The following is a 20,620-nucleotide window of genomic DNA, read 5'->3' on the forward strand; positions in this document are numbered from 1 at the left end:
AATGTTAGCTATGTACACATAACTAGCTTAAAAGATTTTGGTGGGTTTTTTTGTTTGTTTGTTTGTTTGGTTGGTTTGTTTTGGAGGTTGTTTTGGGGTTTTTTGTAAAAAAAGAAGATAAGGGTCAGACTTCCTTAATTTTACTGAAATTTCCTTATATGTCCTCTCTGTTCCTTTAGGATGACAAAGGTACCAACTGCATTAATCCTTTTTGATGCTAGAGGGAGCTCATGACTTGAGCAGCCAGAATGAACCATGATACCTTGCACAATTCTTGAGGAAACACAGATGGAAAGTAAAGTGCTGTTGATGACTATAATGCTCCTTTTTCCATCACTGGCAAAATTAGAAGGGCTGAATGCATCTGCTTAGGAAATTACACATGGCTTTCAGAGACACTCAGATCATGAAATGCTGTAGCTGCAATTTCTTCTATATCTGAGCACCTCCCTGTTCTGACTGAATTTATCTTCCCAACTTTCTCTGAGGAAATAAGTTCTCTTGTATCTCTATGAATACACAGGAACTGTTAACACCAGGAGCACTTGTGCTACTCTGTGTGTGTGTATATATATACACAAAGTAGTAGTCCAAGCAAAATTCTCCAAAGCCAAAGTTCTCCAGGAGAAGACTTGAAAACACAAGGTAACATTGTGAACCATATTGGCTGACTCTTTTGCCATCTCCTTGTTCTCCACTGGGGATCTGTCACTATAACAGTGCAGTTGACAGCACATTAGCAACCAGAATTTAGGGTCTTTGGAGGCTGAAATGCAGCCACAGTTGAACTGGCCTAGCTTAAATATATTAGCTAAAATAACTTTCCATTATCAGAACAAATTTTAATTTACATGACATCCATTTCATCATTCAGAGTTCTTAACATGTGGACCTCTAATCCTATTGAGCACCACCTCTAATCTGTTCAGTTATATTTCAGTAAATCCTTACTCCTTCAGAAGAAGCTCAGCTGTCACTTCAGTGCTTGGTGAGGCTACTTTAAGTGTCAGGGCAACAGCAAATGGACAAGCATACTGCTCCAGTGCCTGAAGCAAAGCAAGCTTCCTCGCTGTGCAGAGCTTTGGCAAGTCGGGCTTAGCGTTCGTGCCGGGGCAGCTCTGCCCGGGAGAGGGCAGTGGTGCCCGGCCATGTGCTCCGGCAGAGCAGCCATGGTGAGGAAAATGTAATATATCGGACAGGGAGGTCCGTATAGACAGGTGGATAGAGCTATGACTCAAAATAATCATTCACATGCAAGTCGCAGTATTTCAGTGGCATATTACTGCCAGAAACATGCTATCCTGCTGTCCTGTTAAGGAAGCCAGACAAGGGGGCTCTTGCAAAGGGTTGAAGATGGGAAAGCATTACAATGGCATTGACTTCACAGATACCTATGCTATACCTATGCCTAAGTACTACAGTTTGGATTTGCAGCTCAGTCTGATTTGTGGAATAGAAGATACTTCAGCCATCTTCGGGGTATACTCAGATACAGAGTGCCTAAGCTTTTCTCCTTGGTATCTTGTGACACAGTTGTCTAAAGCTTGATTGCTTGGGCTTTACTCTCACAGGATGCAGTAAGTACTAGAAACTGTTACTTTCTTACAGATGACACTGTAGAGACTCCTCTGCCCAAGGCAAACTTATGTTCCTTTGTCACCTAAGAGGCTCATCTGCATGAGCACCAACACATCATTTTTATTTACTTGGATTCCCTGTTAACTCTATCAGTCTTTTCCCCTTCTTTTTATTTGTGCTCTAACTTTAAAAGCTAAAATGAAAAAGGCTGAGACTATTATAACACATAATATTGAGGCCGACCATATTCTTGGATGTACTTTGAGCATGAGTACCATGATGGCTAGATGGAGGATGGAGTAAAGAGGATTTTAAGTCTCAGGATAGTATTTGTATAGCAGTTGTAGCTATGGGGAAGTTATACCTGTGGGCCACATTTATGGTTTTGAGAGCTCTGATTCTTATACCAGGGAGAAAAAGAGCCCTGAGGCTGCTCTAGCTTCCATGGAACTGCAGCTGCACCTGAAAGGCTAAAACATCAACCAGAGTTCCCTGCTCTGCTACTTGCTAATTAAATTAGCATTAAGATGAAGAGTCACTGTAGAGAAGTACAGCAGCAGATACTGAAGGTCTGGCTGTAACTTCACAGAAGAAAATAAAAGCAACTTGCTAGCAGCAGCAATTATATGCGGTCAGTTTTTGTTTTAAGGCAGAGTCAACAGATCATGTTTGTGAAAGCTTTGGCATCTCAGACTTCTAGATGGGATCTGGGTCAAGGCTCTCTATCTAAACCTTTCCAGGGGAATTGGGGTGGAAGTTATTGCTGTGTAACATCTGTTCACTCATTTCTAGCTTCAGCATTTCCTTCCCACAGCATTTCCATCCCAGCAAGGAGCTCACATGGGCTGTATCCACATTAAATGCAAACAGTGTCTTGTGAGACATGCCTGAATTGGCTGGAGGCTCCACATTGTGTTGTGCTCCTATGCAGAGAGACTGGCCCCGGCTCTAGGTGTAGGATGGCTGCTCACAGGGCCCCACAGGTAGGTGAATGAAGTGTTGCACAGCACTGAGGTGTCAGTGTTCCTCCCAGTCCCAAAGCTGGCAGGATTTCTGCTGGATAGGGGAATCTCTGCACTGAGCTGCCTCTCATGGTACAGATATTCCTCTCTTCTGCTGTATTAAAGACCTCACAGAGTGAGCAAGCAATGTCCTCACAGCAGAATAAGGTCAGTGCCTATGATTGGGAAGCTGGAGAAACCATGGACTGCACTGAAAGAGGCCACAAAAGGGCCAAGATACTGTGTGGGGCCAGCACAAGGAGAGAGATAATCTTGGAGCAAAGGTAGGCAGGGAGCGTTCATAGGCAGGTAGAGCAGGGCAGAAAACATGTAAGGAAATGAGAGTACTGAACATTCTTAAGGCTGCCTATATCCTCATAAGATGAGGAAGCTAAACATGGTGCAGGGATACAGAAGCCACTCCTGGTCAGGACAGGAGTTCATGAAAACTTGATTTCTCAGCCGCTATCAGTGTGCAGTTTAAGTGTTCTCAAATGTACCCTTGCAGCAGCATTCCTCTTTCTGGACAGGGAAATGGAGATGTGGAGACTAAAGCAGCTTGCTTAAACTCACACAGGGAGCCCATGAAGTAAAGCCCCAGAGAAGTAAAGGAAGAAAGTCAGCACCCTAATCTGGCATTCCTGCCTGTGAACCTTTCCAAATGGGCCTGCATGGACAGACAAAGATGTTACAGGCTCTCTCCTGTCCCCCCTATTCTAGTGGACTCTTGATGTACCAGGCTGCTGAGTGAGTGCTTCTCTGTACCACTCCTGTTATCCAGGAGAATGGCCTGCAGGAATAAAAAGGAGGTGCAGGAAACACCAGTGGAGGGCATTAGATGGACAGGATTTTGCTAAGCTGGCAGAACAAGGCCTGTTTAGTAATGAAAGAAGAGTTCTAAGGATACAAAGACAAAGCAGGGAAGTTGCATTGAACTAAACCAGGATGGCACTTGCAGAGATTAATAGCTGTTTCCTGTCCCATATAATATGTCTTCTTGCAAACATACACAAAGGATTTTCTGGAAATGCATACTTTACTCCTCCTTACTCCAGTCCAGTTTCCCCTGGGTTTCAAAACACAAGTGCAATTGAATAAATGGCTCAAGTCTACATTAAATGAGATCAAACACAATTTGAGGCACAATCCAAAACTGCACAGCCAATTAAGGGCTTTTCATTGTTTTAGAAGGATTCAGATCAGATCCCAGTTAGATAGTTTATTTAAAGTGTAACAGGATAACAGCAGTAGAGTGAAGTAAAACAACCTGGAGGGCTCCACTTACACTCATTGTCTGTTAGCTTCAAATACTAATAGAATTAATAAAAATAAAGGGGGAGGGTGGTGAGAGAATATCTTTGTACTAAACTATAGGTGTTAATGAGCAAGTCTAAATAGAACTGGCTTGATGAGATCTGATGTAGTCATTCCCTGCTTGCTGCAGGAACTAGACCTGGAGGAGAATAAATTGGCCAGAGACTTGCAGACAGGATGGTGGCTCTTAGACTGAAGCTTTGCTTCCAAGACCTTACTTGCTGAGTTTCCATCTCTTTTGTATCTGATGCCTTACCTTCAGCTGTCCTAATCTGGCTGAAGTTCCAAGAAATAGATCCACCAGTCTCTCATTGCCCATCCTATCTCTGTCACTGGGAGACAGGATACTGTGAGCTCTCCTTTCTAAAGGACCATCTCATTTCAGTCTGCCATGTACAAGCTGCCCATTGAACTTCCCTTCATGCAGGGTCTCGAGACTCCCCCTTCTCATGACAAATCTCTGCCTTGACCATCCCTCCTTTACATGCTGCAATTACTTGTTTTGTGGTATCCATATCTTCTAAGCCATAAACCAACTTTTTTTTCACCTTTCTGTTAATTTCCCCTTGCTTTGGTTATCAGTGAGATTTCAGTTCTTCCTTCTGAGTCACTGCTTTGTATTTGTTCAAATATTGTCTTCATTTGCAACAAAGCTGGCAGTATTATCTGCTAGTGGCAAAGGAGGAGGACTTTTAAAGACACTTATAAAACAAAACCCATGCCAGAGGCCAGGTCCTGTGCTACTAGTAATCATTGCTTTATGCATGTTTAATGATTATTCTTTTAAGAAGAAAAAATCCAATATGAGCAGAAACTGATGAACATGAAGAATGAAATGCTGAAAACAGGATGGATTTTCTGTGTCAGGAGTATGATCCTGAAGTGTGATTCCAAAGAGGGTGAAGGAATACCGGTTATATTGATACACTGCAATAAGACTCTGGAGAAAGAGCTGTATTGACTTTCTAGCTCTGCCTGGCAACAATGACCTCAGGTATTATTTAATTTCACTGAGGCTTAGCTCTCTGTATATAAAGGGTGATTACTCTTTCTTTGACTTGCAAGATAGTTCTGAGATGTTTTCATCCTATACAGATGGTGTTCAGAGGAGCACCTGTGAGAAGTTTCTTTTGTTAGAAGAGATGCAGTTTGTGGTGAAATGTTGAAAAGGCCAAAATCACGAACATCTCAAAACTACCACGCCCTGAGGAAACAAGGGTAAAATCCTTTGTGGAGGCTCTTTCTTTAATCCAGAGTCATGTGGTTTAAGTGAGGAGTCTGTCTCCACATACCTTTATTTCTCTGCTTGTGATAAACCTTTAGCATCAGGATATTTGCCTAAGTGGAGAGGACTGAGTGGGTGCCTGTGCAGAGAATTTTGTCCTTCCAGACCTTGGCTGAATTAAATAATTTATCAGAACAAAGGAAGCTCAGCAGTGAGGTTCCCAAGACTGCTGCCCTGCACATGTACAGGCACAAAGGCACTGTTTTGTCTCTGCAGTGCATGGACTGGTTGTACAGTACAACCATCTACTTGAAGGTGAGATAGAGTAGCACAGTGTCCATAGCTTGGCTTCAGTAAAAGACCTTCTCACGGGAGAGTAATTTCCTTTTATTGTTCTTGAGATTCCTCATTGGCTAAAAATTAGTCTAGCAGTTCTCAGCCTTCTATCCACAAAACCTTGGGGAAGGCTGTATCATTCATTATTTGTATCTTTGTGTACCATTACAGTTCACTTCAGTGCTGTCTTTTGCAGAGACCTCTTGAGACCGTTTGGCCCCATTTCTCTGTTTTAGTGGCCAGCATGCATCTGACCCTGTAATATTGCAAAGTTCCACAAAAACTGGCCCCTAACAGCTGGTGGTTGGAGATGGGGGAAGTTTAGGAGCCCTCAGAAGAATTTTAGCTGCATGCTCCTGAAAATGGCTCTGAAGAATGTTGGGATAGAGGTTCACGCTTGCTTTTGCCTCAGTCCATCTCTTCATCACCAGAGAACTGCCCACAGCCAGAAGGTAGGAGACATTGGCCGATGCTAAATCCCAGCCTGCCTTCTCTGGCAGTGTGGGAAGGGGAGGCTGCTCTGGTCGTGCCTTCCCAGCAGCATCTCCCAGTCACAGCTGCTGGATAATGGACAGCAGCCCCAGGTTTTGCTGCGAGAACTTAATCTGCACTGTCGTTCCTCATTACTGCCACTCAGTGCCGTCGTGTCCGGCCATGAAGGGTCACAAGATGACATGAGAGAGGTCGGGCAGGGGGTGTACAAAAGGGTCTGGCAAGCATCGGGAAATACGGAAAGGCTAAAAAGAGAACAGCTACCCAAACGATGCTCCAAGCGGCTCGGTGGGGATGGGGCTGAATGCGGCTGGGTTCACGCTAAGTTTTCCCGAAGGTCACTCTGCAATATGGTAACTCCCAGCCCCGCTGTCAGTGCCCATAAAGGCAGCTCTCCTCACAGTGCGGGGGTGGGGAAAGGGAAGGAGGTTTGTTTAGAAGCATTAGTGCGCCCCTCCCCCGGCCCCATTAGTGGCCCTTATTAAACCAACACAGACAAAGAGCAAAGATGCCCTCGTTAATGGAGAGTCTTCGATAATTACTCTGCTCTGCCGCTTCTTTTGGGGCCTGAATAGCCTTTGAATAATGTTTCTCTTGCTGTGGTTGCAGACAATACCCTCGCAGACTGCTTTAAGCGGTGCCAATCCCATTAGCAGAAGAATAGCAGAGCTTTCTGGTTGTGTGGGTGTGTGTGCTCACGGGAGGACAGCGGGCTCGCAGTGGGAACAGGCTATGCTGCCCACTGCTTCGCTCTCCTCTCCTGCCCTCCAGGGCCCAAGGAAGCAAAGCAGGCAAGTGCTGGGCGAAACTGCATCTCGGAAACCATCTCCCTATTTCAGCAGCCCCCGTGCCAGGGGTTTGTGAGAGCCGTGCGGCTCCTCACTGCGGGAGCGCAGGGATGGGCATGGCTGCTCACCAGAAGGGAGGGCAAGAGCTGGGAGGCAGAAACCCCGCAGGACTGGGGTGCCTCCAGCCTTTCCTCATGTTCCCCAGAGGTGTCTGGGGAACTCTTCTTGCACCCACACAAAATTCCTAAGAGGAAGGAGGCCTAATAGCCCCCAAAATCAGAATCAGGCGGAGCTGCTGCTTTACTACACAGAGGAGATGAGACGCTCATCCTTCTGCATCAGATGATTACAGAGCATGAAAATGGCTATTCCACCCAATTTTGGGAGGGTTAATTTTGTGCTGCACACCCTAAGCAGAAAGCTAATTAGTGTGTTCAATGGGTAGCTATCAGCCAAACTTGGAAGAGTTGGGATAATTCTACCTGAGCCTTTCTCTTTGATCTCCCTTTCTGCATGATAAGTGAAAATAGTGTATAGCCGGGCTGGCTGTGGTGTTTAATTTAATCATCTGATGATATTTATTTTCACAAACATGAACTCAAGCAACAATTATCAGAAAGGCTTCATCTTGTGCTGAACGCTCCAGCGTTAATGGCCTTTCCGTGAGGAAATAGCTTCTATGTAGGGAGTCAGTAATTAAAACGTGTGAAAAAAGGCCACTTTTTCAGAGGCAGTGGAAGACTGGTGGGTCTAATGCTCAGCTGGTATTGAGCTGTCAAGTCGGTCAATGGCCACAACAAATGGGCATTGCTCCTTCCACCTTATACCAGCAAAGGATGTGCCCAGAGGGTTGTTGAGAGTTTCCTAGTTTGAGGAGGTTTGGATTCTTGTCAACAGGAGCCAAACTTAGAAACACGGTGCAATGATCTGGCCTTTGAAAGATGATTCTGGGGTACTCATGGAAGAGGTTCAGATTGAAGGAGCACTTGGTCCTGTAAACTGTCCCAACAAGGAAAGCACCTAAGTTAATTTTCTAGTATTACTAAAGAGAGACAGTTTTCCCTCTTTCAATGCAGTGTTGAAACTAAGGGAAAAATTACATTTGACACATTCTAAGTAGCAGGAAGATGAGTTCCTTTATGTCTTTGTCATATGGACAAATAATGTACGAATTTTTTACTCATACAGATAACCACCATATGGCTCCATGCAGAGCATGGCCATGGCCATGTGCTGATGGTTGGTGAGCAATGAGGACAAAGCTGGAAGTCAAGCTGTGTGGAAGGTTCTGAGAGATAGCCACCACTATGTCTTTAACCAGTATATCTTACTAGAAACAGCTTGTGATTTCGTGTTGGGGGACAATGATATGCTTAAACAATGAAAATTGCAAAATCTGAAGCTTGCATTCTGAAAGATATATATAGTAATAACAACAAAAAAAAATTTCAAAGGTTCCTATTTCCTCAGAACTGAGAGTGGTTTTCTGCAGCTTTGAAAGATAATGTTGATAATTGGGGATTTTTTTTTTTTCCTCTCTCCATTGGCACACAAACTGTGGGAAGAAAAATATTAGAGAAATCGACTAGAGGAATCAGAAGCAAAGAAGAGATAGTTTTGTTTTGGGTGTTTTGGTTTTTTTTGGGGAGGGGGGAGTTTTGTGGTTTTTTTTTTTTTTTTTTTTTTTTTTTTTTTTTTTTTTTTTTACAGTGCACACTGTCTGCTTTTCTCCCCTGACAACTGTGTCCCCACAGGTAATGGACCAGCATGCCCTATGCACGATTTGGTTGGGCCTTGAAAGGAATGAAAGGAAACTTTTAGTTTGTAACTGGAAGAGATGCAAAGTTCTGCAACAGTCAGGCATCAGGGTCCTATAGAGTCTCTTTCCTTATGAGGAGCTCAAAAGAAAAATGTCTAAGTTCCATTTGAGAAAAGGTTGGCTGGTGATAAATAACATAGCAGGTGAGGATACTGCCTTGTCTTTTGTGGGATCTAGGTGGATACAGCTGAACTGGAATAGAGAAGATCAATCTTTGAGTGTTACCCAATGCAAAAGCCATTCATCTTTCAGAGCAGGACTTGGAATGCATGGTGGTCTAGTAATATGTTATTTTTAAAGGCCGAGATTAATTAATTTGCAGCCAGATTAGCTGGTATTTTGTGTGCCAAAGACACTCATTTATCCTTTCTGTCACTGAAGTGAGATAACCCATACAAACACTACTTCTTTAATTGTGCCAGTTGCATTTTGCACTATACACTAATGTGTGAGAAGATGAAAAACTACTGGTGGAAGCTGACCTGCCTTTTGCTGTGGATTGTGAATCCGCTTTATGGATTCAATTCAGCACCACATCTTGTGGTTTCACTTGAGCACTAACGCGATCTGAGCTGCTCAGCACAGCCCCACCGACTCCCCTGTGGCACAGCCGGCGAGACAGCACCGCGCCTGTGAGCACCTGGCATGGTGCTAGTGAGGGTGGTCTGTGTGTACAGGACATCAAAACTCAGCTGCATCCCTAATCCAGACGTGACTGTTTGTTGCTGTGAGGTTATTTTTTCGGGACCAGTATTGATGGGTGGGTTGCCATGCTACCTGAAACAAGCCATTTGTAATTGTCTTGTAACTGTTTGTTTTCCTTGGGTAACAGGTTTTGCTGGAGATCCTTTTGCTGCCCTGTGGCGATGCGGATCCATGCACCACGCCGCTCCCTGCAGCCCTCGCGCCTGGGTAAGCGAGCTCGCTCTTGGGACTGTTACAATCCGCTTAGGATTTCCCTTTCCCATCTCTCCTGGAGTGCCAGCTCCCTGAGAATCCAGGCTGCTTTAAACTTGGAAAGGTGCAGCTTTCCCCTTGATGTTTATATAGGAGAGCCTGTGGTTTTTCTAGTGCTGTATTTTTAAGGAAAGCGAGCCCGGCGGGGTGTCGGGCCGGGGCAGGGCCGGGGCTCGGCGGGCGCTGGCGGCGGCAGGAACCTTTGTTGTGGCGGAGCCGTTTCCCGCGGCGGCCGGGACGGCTTTGCGGCAGGACGCGGCGGCGGGAGGGGCGGCCGGGCAGGGCCAGCGCGGGCCCCTCCCGGAGCGCGGGCACAGCGCGGCCCGGGCGCAGGTAAATAAATCCTCCTTCGGTCCGCGGGCGGGGCGGGGCCGGAGGGGGCTGCCAGGCTCCCCGGCCCCTCCGGGGCGGGCGGCCGGGCCGGGCTTCCCGCAGCCTTCGCCGCGCTGCCCGAGCCTGCGGGGCCGGGGGCGAGGGCCCGGGCGCGGCCGCGTTTGCATTTATGGCACAAACACGCCTGTAGTCATGTGCTCCTCTGGAAGGACATGTTCCCCTCTGCATAAAAAGGCCCCGTGCTCTCGTTTCCCCCACCCGGTCACGGTGTCAGCAGGAATTTGGGTGCCCCTCCAGTCAGACTCCAGTGTGTGTAGGCACAGGGCGCTGACATCCCTCTGTTCTAATAGCCCAGAGTGTGACATAGTGCCGAGGTCTTCTTACCTTGCAGTAGAACTGCTTCTTTTAAGGAGCAGGCACCCCGACACAGCCAGTAGAGTTATCCCTTCTGGAATTAAATAGGCCTGACAAGAGAGTGTGTTCTATGGGAGTGAGTGTGTGCTAGCTGGAGTGTCAGCAGAAATGCTGGGGTCACTGGCAGTGCGAGGTGAGGCAAGGGAAGAAACTCGAGTGTATGTTTGTGTAGGGCATCCTGACTCACTCCTGATCTGTTCTGCAAACGTGCACAAATGGCCCTCATTCTGCAAAGCTTTACAGACAAATCTCACTTTCAGCACTGCATACCCTACTAATTGACTACAAAAAAATCACAGTAAGAATAAGAAAGCATCTGAATCTTAGTTGGTCCAATGTCCATACACTTTAAGCAACAGTAATTTTCATCTTGCCACGTTTATATCTAATTTATTCAAAAGTAATGAATTAAATTTGGGACTTAAATCAGAAATCTAAAATGTGAAACAGAGCACTGTACAGTGGAATGAAAGTTCTTACCAGTCTATAGTAACTAGATACATTGTTCCTGCAGAACCCTATCAGACTGAAGTCAGGTTATTGTTAGCATTTCAGTATCATTGGATGCCTTGAGATTTCTACAGGGCTTCTGCTAAGATTTTCTGTAAAGAAGATGTAGTTCAGTTTGGAACAGAGTAAGCACTTGTGCTGGGTAGTCACACAGCTCTGTAGTGGTGCCTGTGGTTACAACCAGGGGCAGCTGTTGTGGCAGGGCTGCCAGGACCTGAGCATTTGCTGAACTTCAGCCTTATTTGGATCATTGCTTCTTTCCTTCTCTGCTAATTTATGTGACAAAACACTGTAGTCCTGGCTGTTTGAAAAAACAAGAGAAGAGCTTAGTCTGAGGTCTGAAATGAGGTGGTGATTACGTGCTGTATTTCTCTCAATGTCAGCATGCAACCTCTAACAGTTACAGGAAGTCCAGGTCTCACTGTAGAATGGCTTGTTCTGTCCCAACTGATTCTTTGGGTACCACAGCTGGAGAGAGGAGTTAGCTCCAGCTGCAGATCAGGGCTACTCAGAAAGCTGTACAGTACAGATTTGGGTGTCAAGTGTGTTTTCTTACAGCTGTGCTAGGATTTCAGGGAAGAAATGGCCTCCTGTGTTCTTGTGGGAGATGGTGTGTTTCTTATCTTCTTTTGGGCCTCTGGGGCAATGCAAGCTGCTATTCCCAGCTGTGATTTTTAATTCTGTTTATAGCTCAACAAGGACAAATTGAAAATGTATTACATTTCTGAACTTAAAAAAGTCAAGCATTTAAGGACTGACTCTTTCCTCTTCAGCCTAGTCCTAGAAAATGTGGAGTAAGGAGATACTTACAGAATTTCAGTTTGCATGAAATAGAAATGTTTAATTTTTTTTAAGGGAAGTTTTATTTTAACTGATGTATACAAAGTTGCTCCACATTCTAGCAGGAGCCAAGCTGTTCCATAGAGGCAGATACAATTAGAAGTATTAGACTGAGTCATGTTGTTTGTTGTTTCCGGCTTGTCTAGTTCAATCATGTTTCCTCTTGTACTGGAGGAGTTTGTATCACCCCTCTTGGGTACCCTGCTCCCTGACATTTTCTGTGCTCTGTGCTGAATTCACAGGTGACAGGCAGGTGACAGGCTGTTTTGTGGTGTCTGTGTGCCTGGCAGAACAGGCAGTGTTCTTGTGGACAAGGACAGCATGTAAAATCCAAGTTATACAACTTTAGACAAAACTGGAATATAAGCACAGAAATCATTCACTGCCTTGGGCTGTTGTTTGAGGCTACAGGTGTGTTTAAGACCACAGGTCCACGTCTTGGGCCAAATCACTGCACTGCTTTGTTCTTTTTGTCCCTGTGGATTTTGCGAGGTCAGGCAGCCACCGGGCAGCATGCAGAGGGAGGGGTCTGGGTTTCAGTCCGATGTGACCTAAGAAAGTGCCCATGTGCTGATGGGTTTGGCTGGCTGCAGTCTGGGCTCTGTGTCACCACCAGCTGTTCCCCTGTGGTTTGTCTGCTTGGCTTTTTGTTCCTTTCCTTGTTAAAGTCCTTCATCCTTCAGCCCAGCTGCTGCGATTTGAAATGGTTACTCATTCCCAGGAAGTGACACAGCCCTTCATTACTCGGTGGTGCTCCCCAGCCAGGAGGGATGTGTGTCAGATGGCTGCAAGGCAAACGAGTCAGCGATAAAGATCTTGGGAGAGCTGTCCAGCAGTCAGTTTCTGGAAAATAAATCCTTCTGGTGGTCTGTCTTCCTCCACTCCTAGGTGCTCCTCAGCCTCTGGCCCTGCTTTGTTCTAGTGCAGGCGGTTGTGCTCTTTGCAGCTTAGTATTTTAATCACTGTTTCCAAATGACAGTTAGAATTAAAGATAATGTCTGCTGTAAGCACTGTTTATTGTGCATTGCTGTGTGCTCATCACTGGATGAGCTGTTCTGGAGCTTGTGATGTGTTAGTTTTCCACACGAGGAGGATGCCTGGAGAGCTTCCTTGTTAGAGGCACTGGGTGAGATCAGCAGCTGGGGAAGGTCTGTGCTTTGCAGAGCTGGACTCATGTGTCTTTGCTAAGGATCTGTTTCCCCTCACAGAATGTGGCATTCTTCCTACCTGGTTTCATTTGTTTCTTCAGTTCATCTTTTCGTAGTTGTTTTTGTTTGTTTTGTTTTCTGTAGAGTAGAAGAGATCACGACTGTCGTTTAACTTGACTGTAATTAGGCCCCAAGTTAATTGAAGCTGTACCTGCTATTTGCCTCTCCCTGGGTCTAGCAGGCAGGATGTGGGAGCTCTTCTTCAGTGATGAATGCTGGCAGTTAATTTCAGCCTTAAGGGCAATGAGACTGGCAAACAGGTGGGTTTGCAACATGGAAATGGTTATGCTTACATTCAGCTACCCTCTCTTGACCCTCTAGCCAAGCATTCCTGACCAGGAAGTCTCCTTCTCCAGTTTTTGTGAGTTTTTCCTGAGTATTGCCAGTGGGTTTGTGCAGGAATATCAGTCAAAGTATTTTTTTGTGAGACATTTTAAAGTTGGGTTAGTCTGAAAAATTTAAGCAATGAATTTCTCAGTTTGTCTGTAGGGGAAAGAGGCCTTTGGAGAGGGCCTTTAAAAATGTGATCTAAAGACAATTGCCCAGGTGATGCTGGATCAACCATTGCCGGTCATATGCCAACCTTTTGAAACTGTGGTTCCCTGTATATGAAAAGTTTCTTGTAGTTTTCTCTTCTTGGTGAGGCACTGTAAATTTCCTCCAGCCATTGAAATAGTGAATCTAACAAGCTTGTGTGCTCTGTCTCACTTGATATACACAGCAGTAGGTCATCTGGGGCTTTGGAATCACTTGGGAAAAGGCTTGCCTTGTGCCACAGGAACAAAATACAGCCAGGGTCCAAGAGAATGTAATGGTTTGCACAGGGACAGTGTCCCAGCTGATGCTCACTTTCTACAGTTGTCCCTTGTGAAATTCCTCCTTATCAGTTGCCTCTCCAAGATGAGTGTGACAGGCAGCCTTCAACTGCTGCTCAGAGAACTGCCCACTGCATTGCCTGGGGTTCGTAACCACTCGGAGGGGAAGTGTCTTGAACCAGGACTCTTGCAGGACTGTTCAGCTCCTTATGCAAGCCCTTTGTGCCAGTGATGTGCAGAACTGCATAGGCAGTGGTAAAAGCTGTGTGTGTGACAGCCATCTGTGCATCCTTGTTCTCCCTTCTGTCCACTCAGGTGTGCTCACCTGATAAATACAGCTCAACTTCTCAACTATTAGGTAGCACCTAAGTCATCAGCTTCATAGCTTTTTCCAGGGATTCTGCACAGCAGAACCTGGTTTTCAAAGACTATCATTGACCTAAGTGTGTCCTGTTTAGATTCAGGGCAATACTCGTCTGATGTGACCTGCAGAGCAGAAATCCTTGTAGCAGCAAAACCTGTAGGTTGTGCTTGTTTGAGGTACCACTGGAAGACATTCATGTCACAGTCTGAGGTTGCTCAGACTGACAGGTAGGAAAGCTCAGTAGGTCCTTAGCTGTGCCAGCCCCAGTGGATTGTGTTCAATGGGATGGTGCATCCACCTCTTCTTCAGATGACCTGTTGTTCAGACCAGGTTTGTCTGAACAACAAATAACCCATAAACTGGACTGTAGTGGTCCAGGCCTACAGCGTAACAGAAATAAAAGTCCCTAGACTGCTTGAATTTGCTCTGCTACCCAGTTGTTACCCAACTGAAAGAATCTCTCTCTGTTTTCCTTCTTGGCTTTGGAGTTCCAGCCCACAGTTGTAATGCAGTGTGAGATAAGCAGAGCTGGTTCCCACAGAAGGTTCCAATGTGTTGAGAAGGGGATAGGGCAAGCTCCCCAGTGCCCAAGGCACCCCTGCTCTCTATTTGTGTACAGGTAGCTTGTAAAACTCCTCTTGTGCTCTTGAGAGAAAATTCTCAGAAACCCAAATCTTTGCCAGGAATTTGAGCCCAAGAGTCATTAAGAATCAATGAGACTTGAGGGACTTATTATAAGTCTTTTGCTACCTTTTACTGACTGAGAGCTCCTGTAATTTATGCATTTTCTCATGAACATCATTGATAGTTCCTTTCTAATTCTCTCTCCAAATACCAGAGGAAAGGGGAAGTCTCTATTTATCTCCTTTGTATCACTTGTGTTAAGCATCTCTATTATCTGGAATAGAGCTAGGAAATCTCTGAGCACCAAAACCAAAAAGATTGCTTATCAAGTAGTGTGAGGTCTCCTATTCTTTCTTTCTGCTTTTCCCCTCTGCTTCACAGCATTTTCTGTACTTTTTAAACTTTGCCATGCAATGCTTGGACTTTTTCCATGACCCATGAGGATCCAGAAAACGTTATCAGAAAGTTAAATGATCTTTTCCAGTGTATGTTCCTGGATGTTTATCATTCGTGATTTTTCTCTGCTGTCAGACTGTGCTGTCACCTAAGTTAAATCCATGTGGCTTCTCCAAGGGAGGTAGTCTTTACTAAGCTGAACTTCAGTGTCTCGTGTGCTGTGACCAGTAATCCTTGCTGTTTACCTCAGCCATGTGAGTGATGGGGCCACTATAAACTTGTGATAGTAAGGACTACTCATGTTGTAAGTGCTCATTAATTATCTGACTGCTGCATGTTCATGCTGGGCAGATATATGGAAAACTGTTTCTCAGCTGCTGCAATCCCTGTGTCCAGCAGTTTTTGCTGAGTACAGTGCAGCATGTTTTTTCATCCTTTTTTCACTAAGACTAGTTCCCAGGGGCTTGGATGAACACAAATCCAAGCTTACAGTTGCCCTTAGCTTCATCAGTCTATAATTGTTTGGGCTGATATTTCTTTCTTCCTCTCATATTCACTGCCTTAGACTCAATGTCTTTGGAAAATTTAAGGTGTTTCAAGAAACAATACATAAAGCAATACATTTTGTAGTAACTTAAAAGGAGTTTAACTTATCCCATTGTTTGCCTTTTTTTACCCTTCCCATGAAAGAAGTGATTTTCACTGCTTTCCCTCCTGAAGGAGATTCTGATGAAACTGTTTACTGCCATGTCAGAGTTTGCTTTCATTTGGCACCAAATCCATGCAGACATCTGAATTAAATTTTTGTTGAGTGGCACTGTTAGAAAGTGCCTAATTGCATTTATGGAGGATATGTAATTGCAGGATCTCAGTGCTGGTGGGAATTACTGGCACGACTCCTTTGGTGGTGTAGGGAAGGATGAGCTTGCCACCAGTGATGTCACCTTTCACATCTATATTGAGCAGGGCAAACAGACTAGCTGGGAAGGTATGAATGCTGCAGTTTGTGAATCGTGTGATACAGGGGCCTGTCATCTCCTCATGACCATGTGATTCAGCATCCTACTGGATATGAGGTCAGTTTGGAGTTTGGCATCACCACACTTGGCTGCGTGGTACTGGATAGCTCCAGTCTCACAGGATCCAGGGAAACATTCAGCTGCTTGAAGCCTCCAGCATTTAAAAATGAACTTAATAAACGTAAGTGTCAATTTTTATCCCTTGTTTTCCACCTTTCCTAGTGACTTTAAGTAAAGAACAGACCAACATTGTATCTGCTGTCACTAGAATGCTGCAGTGTCGTGTCACAAGCCCTTCTGAAGTGATTGCTGCTCCAGTTGCATGAGGGAGTGCAAGGCTGCGTTCTCTGCCAGTCCCCATGGGACAGCATCTTCGAATGGACCAGGCTGTAGCCTTCACTGCAGGGCTATGCTTACATTGGTGCTAGTCTTGTTCAAGGGAATGCCTCTCATAGTTTGCAACTTCAAAATACCATTCTTGCTGTAAATATATGCTACAGAAGGTCGTAGAATGAGTGGAGAGGTTGCACCATATTGTGTTCCTTGAGCTCCCAAGCTCTGTGGTACCAGGGAGCAGAACACTGTTCTGGGACTGCTGGCTGGAATGAGCTTCAAGAGTAAACTCCATGCTGCATTAAGCTGACAGTGCAGATATGCCCAGGATGACTTAATTTCCCACTGCTGTCAACTAGCACAGTTACACAGCTTTGTGAAGAGTCTGCTCCCGTACTGTTCTGATTTGAAATAACTCCAGGTCTGTTTTGTTCAGCCCTCTGGTTGTGGTTTTGTCTCTGTCTTCAGTGTGTTACTCTATGTTCACATAATTGAAGCTGATCCTATCCTGGTTCACTATTAGACTAGTAAAGTGAATCCTTGCAAAGAGTTAAGGGGAGAAAGATCTCAGTGTAAAGCTTGATGTTCTGGAGTTGTGTATGTGCTTAGTTATTGCTTTTGAAAGTTATTTGGTTGGAGTGTCTTTGTGGACATCACAGTCTGGACTGCAGATCTGCTGGGAGGGAGGGTGAGCTGCTGCTTTTGAGCACAGCTGTGTCATGGCTGGCTACAACTGGAGCAGGTGTGGGAGGAAGCCACTGGGGGATTGTGGAGGAGGTTGGTTTGTGCTGCAGCATTCTGTGCCCCCTTCTTGGGGGTTGCTGTCTCCCTCTCGCTTGCTGTAGTAAAGGGTGCCTATTTAAGCACCTTTCCTAATAGAAGTTCGGCTAATAGACTGTTCTGGATTAAAACAAAACAAAACAAAACAAAACAAAAACAACAAACAAACAAAAAAAACCCCCACCAAAACAACGCCTTAAATAGAAGTATTGTCTGGTTTTGATGTTGTTTAATAGATGTTTTTCCTGCTAGGTGTAAATCTTCATGTGTCCTGGTAGGACTTCAGCAGCATTTACAAGCTAATAAGCTGCTAATTATCGGCCCAGCCCAGCTAATTAGTTTTGTTAAGAGTGTATTAATCTGGGCAGAGCTCTGAGCTGATGCAGCTTTGCTGCTTCTAGGACTTGAGCTGATGTGTTCAAAACTCTGACTTTACACTATTCTGCATGTACAAGCTCTAGGTACTGTGATCTGTCTTAAGAGACTTGAGGGCTGTTTTGCCCGTACAAATGCCCACTCTGCAGGTCCCAAGAACTCGCAGACATTTGAAGGTTACCCCAATTTAAAGATACCTACCGTGCATTTCCCTTTAGCACAGCAGCACTGTGGATGGAGCTTCAAGACTGAGAAGTTAAACAGCAGCAGACTCCGTGTGGCAGGAGTCAGCAATGGGACACCCCCCTGCTGCACCATAGGGAATAGAAACTCTCCTTCCTTCCTCCTTGCAGGTGTAAGCTCAGGTGGTCAATACAGCTCTCAACAGTTCTAGCTTTAAAGCTCCTTGCTGGTCTTAAGTTTTCCCCAGTTAGCCAACAATTTGGAAGTAAAAATCTGCAGATTTGTGACAGTGCAGGATGTGGTGTATTTTGTTGTGGAGGTAGATGCATTGTCTCTGGGGCTTAGGTTGCTACATGGTTTCACTTAGGTTCACAGTGATATTCTAGAAAGAAACTCTGTGCGGTGCTCTGCAGCAGCCTGGTTGCTTTGATGTATTTGGTAAACTTCACAGTTCTGTTCATGCAGACAGGTAGGCAAAGTAGCCACTGTAAAACTCATGTTGGTCTCCATAAAATTGTGAGTTCAAGCAATTTTGGACAAAAAGGCAAACTATTTGAGTCTGGTTGGCCTATTTTATGACCCTGTAGTTTATCAGCTTTTTCTTAGAGACCTAAGGAAAACTCTGTGAAGCTTTCCTTAGGTGGCTACCTCTCAATGTAGCTTTCTAAAGCTTGGTTAACAAATGGTATCCCTTTGATTTCACATCTTCTGGTGCCCCATCCTGCTCTCTGCAGCTTTCTATTCAAAAAGTGATTATACACAGAATTTATACAGAGTGAACAGCAGAAACCACAAAGGGTTTCTTCATACATGATAGTATTGGTGCCAGTTGAAGGAGAAAGTTAAATGAAGGGGATTACGACTGTGAAAAGTGATGTGATTAAACATATTTACCTGGGAATAGACTCTTACTGATGGGATGTTTTGCTTTTCTCTACAGGTACTTTTCATCACTATGAGCTTGTTTCATACAGGAACCATAGCCCACTTGGTCAGTGGGTGTGAGATCTTCCCTCTGAAGACAAATTGAGTTGGTTACTTCCTACCACTATGGGCTGGGGTTGGTGACTGTGTTTGCCCACCACATCTAAGTTAATGATGTGCCCAGGACAGATGTGAAGCAGGTCTTTAGCTCTGTATTGATGTGGTATCTTCTTAACGCCTCGCAACGCCTTGAGCGCACAGCAGCACAGGACATGGAGGCTCTTGAAGTGGATGACATTAGCCCTGCCTTGGAAGTGACTGAAGACTTTTTCAATAGTTTTGATACTAAGCTTGAAAAGATTGTTCAGCCCTCTGAGGTGTATGGTGTACAGGAGGTCCCTGAACTGGTTGGGCATGAGGTATTTGATCAGATAACAGGAAGCAGGAACCTGAGGAATGTTGCCTCCTTAGCCAAAAATAGCCTCATCTGGGATCACTGCAAAAATGGCCTCTTGGAAACCAAAGCTCAGACAGCGTTCCCTGCCAAAGACCAGCGCATGGTGCAGAGGGGAACAGCTGCTGACAACCTTGCTTGGGCAGGGGAAGGGGACACCACAGCTTTTAACATCTTCAAGATCTGCCAGCGGCGGAGGGATAGGCCTCGCTCAGTGAATGACATCCTGGTGCAGAATGAGGAGGCCTCCATGTTCAAACCAGGTCACAACAGGTCACGCTCTGACATCAGCCATGTGAACTGGAGAGTGGTCTTCACAGGCACCTCCCTGCAGCAGCCACCTGCACCTGGTCAGGACAATAACTGTGCTCTGCTTTCCTACCTGGCATTAACCAAGGGAGAGGACATCCAAGGAAACACAGGTTTGTGCTGGTGCTTTGGTTATGTTTATATGAAGAGTTTCCTATTTGGTTTTATTATTTGTCTTGAAAGAGGAGCTGAATGTTAAAAACCACAACCTACTCAAAACCCAAGTGTGAGGTAACTCTTATAAGAAGAGAAATCAGTATGGCTCTTTTGTCTTTGATGTGGCTCTGTGTGTTTGCCTGCCTAAGGATAATTTTTTAAACTTACCTTGATTTCTGTTCTTTTTATGGTTTAAAAAACTAAGCTTGTTTTACTTTTTGCTTCTCTCTTATTCAGTTGGACTTGGAAAAAAATAATTTATTTACTGTGTATTTCTGATAATTTCCATGAATGATTTTCCCAAACTCAAAAAAAGCTTTGAATGCTAAAGCTATTGGGAGAATGGCAAATCCAAATAAAAGCGGTTTTCTTAAAGTGGAAGAGTGGCCATTAAAAAGAGGGCATACAGAGCTTTGCTGTAAGGCCCAAGATCTCTGCTCTCTTTCTTTAAATAATGCTGACTCTTCAGTCCATAAACAATTAACACAAACTAAACCACTCAATTTGTCAATATTAATCTACAAATATGTAAGTTATTGTGTTATATTGTGACACAATATAACATATTTATATAATTATAGTTATAGTTGCTGTATTCCAAAGAAGGGTGTTCTTGGTTGACGAAGGCAAATGTACCTGCTGTTATTTTTGTTTAGGGAGATATATTGCTTCTTGTAGAGTGGAGTCTCTGTTCTATATCTTTTCTGTGGAAAGGATGCAAAACAGAAACACAGTCACAATTCTGGAGACAGAGCTCTTCATTTTTGCCAGCTGTATCCTGGGCATCTCCTGGGTTTGACTTGATGTGTAACAACTTAATATGCCCACAGAAACTCCTTTAAAATGTAGCCATTGAAGATCCATACATGCCCCTGATACTGTTTTAAACTTAATCTATGATTCCGTGATATGAAATTTCCATGGACCCACTTCAGAGGTTTTCAGTGCTTGCTGCATGCCCTCCAAGAGCCTTTCTGTGTGGAATGTTGGAAGGTAGGGGTACCTTCTTTGAGGAAGGAGAGCTTCTGTGCCCTGAAAATATGCTTTTTAAAACCTGTTTCCTTTACCTGTTC

General features: G+C 44.8%; 1 protein-coding gene across 4 annotated transcripts in view; it reads left to right on the forward strand.

The window, feature by feature from the left end:
* The first annotated feature begins 9,798 nt into the window (after positions 1 to 9,798).
* The window catches only part of PLEKHM3 (pleckstrin homology domain containing M3), a 72,694-nt gene continuing 61,872 nt past the window's right edge, over positions 9,799 to 20,620 (forward strand). The window contains exons 1-3 of one of the 4 annotated variants that reach the window (XM_083864976.1): positions 9,799 to 9,843; positions 15,981 to 16,214; positions 18,645 to 19,504. In XM_083864976.1, coding sequence (XP_083721102.1) covers positions 18,847 to 19,504 — 658 coding nt within the window. In that variant the 5' untranslated portion in view covers positions 9,799 to 9,843; positions 15,981 to 16,214; positions 18,645 to 18,846. Of the gene's footprint in view, positions 9,844 to 15,898; positions 16,215 to 18,644; positions 19,505 to 20,620 lie in introns of those variants that run through there. The other 3 variants (XM_083864977.1, XM_083864975.1, XM_083864978.1) reach the window with 3 other exon arrangements.

This window comes from Zosterops lateralis (genome assembly GCF_965231275.1).
Source record: "Zosterops lateralis genome assembly, chromosome: 7".
Lineage (NCBI taxonomy): Eukaryota > Metazoa > Chordata > Aves > Passeriformes > Zosteropidae > Zosterops > Zosterops lateralis.